Raw genomic sequence first — 5,406 nt, 5'->3', positions numbered from 1 at the left:
ACACTCTCTCTCTAAAAAAAAAAAACATATATATATATATATATATATATATATATATATATATATATATATATATAATATATAAAGTATAGATGAGTTATACTTTCCTTCCAAATTTTGTGGAAACCAGACAAGGTCGAGGAATGAGTTTGGGTGTGTTTAATGACTTGCAACTACTTAATTAATCAATTATACATTTTTCACAATCAATTTAGTTAATACTCTTATAAGTTAATTGAGTTCATTTTATAGTTAATTGATTACTTTGATATTATATTGGTTTATTTTTTTATTTTTTTTAAATTACTGTGCCGCTAAATTCGCAAACAAACGACATAATACAAGATGGTACTCCTCAATTTAGATAGTGTAAGAGAAAATTAAGGTATGTTTGACTAAATTGTGAGCATAAGTATTAGCACTACTTTTCACTTGCCTAAGGGTAGAGAAATAAAATGCATTATGAAGTTTGCAACAATCATGAACAACTAAACCAAAATATGAATTGTCCCGAGTAAGCTCATGAACGGTTCTAATGGCATTGAGAAAGTATCCTTCAACACATATATGAAAAAAAATTCAAATATAAAGCAAATTAAAAAGATAAACACTACTCCAAAGCTTCAAGGATATTTGAATTTGGAAGAGTATAAAAATTTCCAAGTTGCAATTGTAAAAACATCAACATCGATCTTATAACTATCTTCAAGAGCGGGAGTCCATGTAGTGAGAGATGTATCTTGACGAGTGACACTTACTTCAGGGAGTGACGTTCAACATCATTTTGAATTTTACTATGACTCGTTAAACCTTTTGAATCGTCTACTTCACCTCAATGTTCGTACATTCAAAACAAAACTTATTATGAGAAAATTAAATACTAAACAGAATTAGATCAAATATATCAAATGTAAAATTCAAAATATTATTCTCAAGCCAATCAATTAAATAAGGGTAAAAGTTCGCATGATCAATATCTTCATCTTCTTTATTGTAGTTATGGGCATATAGGATCCAACAACGCACCTCTATTTTATGAGATTTCTTTTAACGTGTAAGGCATTATGCATGATTTTCAAAGTCTGACATATTTTGGTATCATTTGGAGATTCTAAAGTTTCTTCTAACTAGAATAGTTTACATCACAGGAAGATAAATAGGAGGCCTATGCAGTAGTAGATCTTGACAAGTTAGAGTTGAACTAGTGACATAAGATTTATAAAAATCTCTATAACCATTAAATCACTCCACAATTCTTCAAGAAAGAGATAATGATAACGACTTTAAGAGCATGAAGATGATTCATATTTTAATAAATTAGGATGAACTTTATTTACTTTAATTTGATTTGTAGTAATTCTTAGTTTGCTTTGATTTGAAATTGTAATAGTTTTATTACATATTTAATTTATGTTATGTGTAAGTGAAGATACTTTACTTCCTCACATTAAGTTTATTTTAGAAAAAAAAATACGAAGTCCAATATAGGCTTAGAGAATGAAGTCACTAATAACCTATTTAGGTTTAGAGATAGACTTACTATAAATATGCATTTGTAATATCATCGAATAAGAGATTTTGAACATTATTTTTGTGAGGCTTTGCTCCATAGAGTTATTGAAATAATTCACTTTGAACTTATCAATGTTGTTAATCATTGCGGTGTTATTTTTGGCTTATCAATCCCTAAATTGTGGCGCCATTTTGTTTTTGGTTAATTTGTTGAATAATAATTTTGAGTTTCTTTTACATCAAACCATAACATCCAAATTCTACCAATTTTCGTGTTCAGTAACCTTCAATCATATTTCGAGTTCTACATACTTGTTTTCGGTGATTCAACAACCTAACACACGTTTTAGAACGTCATCTTTCACCCCGTTTTGGAATCGTCGATTATGAGTTTCGCAACTCCTGTTATTACGTTCTCCAACAAAACGTGAATTTGACTCAAATATGTAAGTTGTATATCTAGAACTATTAAAATTATTCATGACAAAAATGATCATATCAACTTTAAAGTCACGATCAATAATAAATTTAATCAATTACTAACATTAACTGTTTAAAAAAATTATAATTAATTATATTTTTTAATAAATATTTTATTGTAAAAGGAATATTAGCAAGATAATTTCAAACACATCTTTTAATATATTTTATAATTAATTAAAATATTCTACTAAATTATGTGAATTTTATATAAATTTAATAAAATATAAATAAATTTTAAATAGTAAAGAAATGTGTTTAATAATATTATTATAAAAAAAAATATTTTACTACAATTCATAATTTCATATCCAACTTTCTCTAAATAAATTTTTTATAAATAAAAAAAAAAAACAAAGATTTGAAGAGTAAAAAAATAAAAAAAGATTCGAACCAAAACCGTATTTTATTATCTCACCTGAACGACGGTGCTGCGGGTGTCTCTCTCTGCTCTTCTATTCCATTTTCTCTAATCGCCTCCTAATGGTGTCGCACTGTCCGACAAAATCACCCGGTAATGGTTTCTTCTGCCCTATTTATTCATTCATCATCATTATTATCATTTGCACATTTTATTTTATCTTCACAGTATCGTATCTCTGTACCGTTCCTCGTTTTAGTGACTGAATCCTCAAACACCGTTGAACCTATACTTATAAAGCTGGAACTGTTTGCTATGCCCCTAACTTTTTTTTATATAAAATGAGAAAATGAGAAAATGAGAATTTAAGGATGTTAGGTGGATAAAATTGGCTGGGAGGACTATATTTGTTGCATAGTTCAAACTTCTAACTAGAGAGATAAAAAATGCAATAACCTCTCTTTTCGTAAATAAAAGTGGTTTTTTATTTTAATTATAAACCTGTTTGAAATTTGTTATAATTATGCAAGTTTCTGAAAAGCAAGTACAAACCTTAACAAGAAGCTGTTCTAGTACTAATATCAAAGGCTAAAAATAATAGCTTCTGAAAAGAAAAAGAAAAAACTCTAACCAAAACCTATATCATAAAACCAGTTTTCTCAAATTTAAACAAATGCCCCTTATATAAAAAGATGGAAAAAAAAAGAGAAAGGGATGGAAATATCTCAGTGTTCTTTCATTAGTAAAGATGTCAAAGGCATGTTGTTGGCAATGATTTCCGAGTCCATAGAGTTAGAGAAGTTGCTTATCTTATGAATTGAAGAAATATCATATGGTACATGTTCACTCTTCAATATTTTATGTTAAACAGGTTGCAATCAACTAAAGAATTTAAGCATTTTGTTTATGACTTAATTTTGATTTTAGGTTAAAAATCAAACAACCTTAGGGTTAGTGTGTTTAACTAAATGAAGTTATCTAACTGGCCACATTGCATACATAAGTGAAATGATGGTTCTTCCAGCATGTATTGGCAATATATTTATATTTTTATATACATAAAAACATTAAAGGAAATGGAAAAATTTGACTTCATTTCTGAAACTATTCATATATCATTATAGACAATTGGGAAATTATTCTTCCAGTTTATGTCTGTCCGTCACTACCATGCAAACAATGACATGTAGGCCAGGTCTTTACCTACTTATTTGTACTTCTTTTTGTCTGCGTCAGTTTTTGGGTATTACCTCGTATTGTAATTGCCCCCCTTTATATTATGGACTGGAGATTACTTGTTAATTTAGGGATGCATTTTCAGTTGTAATTTACTGGCTATAAGCTTATTTGCAAATTATTTCAACTGTTATCTAAAGGTTATTTCTTCTTTCAATCAATTTTTGCAACATAGCAACAAACTAACTGAGTTGCTTGTTATCCATTTTATTTTATCTTTGCAGCTATTGATGACAATCTTGAACTTGAAGAAGTTATTTCTAAGGGCTCATTAGATTTTGATGAATGGGTTACCCTGATTTCAGAGATTGAGAAAGTATATCCTGTAAGTTTGATACCAAAAGAGCAATTGATTTCTGTTTTTTTCCTTGCTTTTTCCAGTTATGCATGAGATCAACACAGAAAACTTGTTTTGATATATAATGTATGACCATGTGTTGATTTCAGTTTAATCACATTATTATCTGAATAAATTGAGAAATCTTGGAGTTTAATTAAACTATTGCCTTTGTTGATAGTCTAAAGGTGAATGATTTTCTGATTCTACGGTGAAAGCAAAACCTGGATTTCATTGAACTATTGCTGTAGTTCTGTAGATGATTTGATTTAGGAAGGTTTGAAGTTAGATAGTTTTCACTCTTTCTGACCTTTCATTTTTATTTTGTTTGATAAAAAATAGACTTTATTAACTGAAAAAAGAAGTACAGAATCAGAGGAAGTTATCCTAAAGTTTCCAGAATACCATGGGAAACCAACTAGAATAATTTCAGTATCCCTTCATGTGTGTGTTAGTTACTTTTTTATTTATTCCTTAGCCTTTCTTTCTCGAAATATCATTACATAATACGTAAATATAAAGTAAATAATAATTAAGCTCTAATGCTATTTTTTATCAGTGTTTCTTGTTTGCATTTTAGAACGAGCTTGTTGCTATTATGAGATTTATTGGTATGATGAAGCTTGAATGTCAATTAATTATTTGAGTCTCTTTGTGCAGGTTAATGTGGAGAAAATATGTCTAGTTTACAATCATTTCTTGTCCGAATTCCCTTTGTGTCATGGGTATTGGAGGAAGTATGCCGCACACGTGACACAGTTATGCACCATGGATAAGGTTGTTGAAGTCTTTGAACAAGCTGTCTCGGCTGCAACATATTCGGTTGGAATGTGGGTTGACTACTGTAGCTTTGGTATGTCTGCTTTTGAGGATGCATCTGATATTCAGAGGTAAATATAGTTAAAGCAGACATGCACATACTTTAGTTGTAGGGACTGTTTAGACAGATGATTTAGATGGAACTCTTTTATTATCCACATATTTCCACATTCTTTCCTCTATATTCTTTGAAAGCATTTACGACTGAAAGGAAATGTGATGATTTTGTCGATATATTTTTGACAGATTGTTCAAGAGAGCCATTTCCTTTGTTGGGAAGGACTACTTATGTCATACCTTGTGGGACAAGTATATCCATTTTGAGTTTTCCCAGCAGCAGTGGATTTCTCTTGCTCACATATATATCCAGACTCTTAAGTTTCCAACCAAAAAGTTACACCAGTATTATGATAGGTATGTCTTGGGTTGTGTAACTTCCTCTGAGTCTTTAATGCTGCTCTTGAAAGCTGATGAAAATTTGATGTTAAAACAGCTACTTTTTATGTGGCTATCAAGTCACAGTTTTTAATACATTTTAAGCCCATTCCCACACACTCTCCCCCTTTTTTAGTAGGATTATACTCTGAGCCAATAACATGTATTTCTACACTTGAGCCCTCTTGCTTATGAATTCAAGGACAACTTTTATATCTTGTTGTGG

At 29.7% G+C, this 5,406-nt stretch overlaps 1 protein-coding gene across 3 annotated transcripts in view; it reads left to right on the top strand.

The window, feature by feature from the left end:
* The first annotated feature begins 2,354 nt into the window (after positions 1 to 2,354).
* LOC101508685 (pre-mRNA-processing factor 39-2) overlaps positions 2,355 to 5,406 on the top strand; it is a 9,867-nt gene continuing 6,815 nt past the window's right edge. For 2 of the 3 annotated variants that reach the window (XM_012716870.3, XM_004504185.3), the window contains exons 1-4: positions 2,355 to 2,506; positions 3,814 to 3,914; positions 4,587 to 4,816; positions 4,992 to 5,159. In XM_012716870.3, coding sequence (XP_012572324.1) covers positions 2,476 to 2,506; positions 3,814 to 3,914; positions 4,587 to 4,816; positions 4,992 to 5,159 — 530 coding nt within the window. In that variant the 5' untranslated portion in view covers positions 2,355 to 2,475. Of the gene's footprint in view, positions 2,507 to 3,813; positions 3,915 to 4,586; positions 4,817 to 4,991; positions 5,160 to 5,406 lie in introns of those variants that run through there. The other variant, XM_073370312.1, reaches the window with a different exon arrangement.

This window comes from Cicer arietinum, chromosome 6 (assembly GCF_000331145.2).
Source record: "Cicer arietinum cultivar CDC Frontier isolate Library 1 chromosome 6, Cicar.CDCFrontier_v2.0, whole genome shotgun sequence".
NCBI lineage: Eukaryota > Viridiplantae > Streptophyta > Magnoliopsida > Fabales > Fabaceae > Cicer > Cicer arietinum.
Note: the sequence above shows the minus strand (reverse complement) of the source record. Positions and strands in the feature narration are given on the sequence as shown.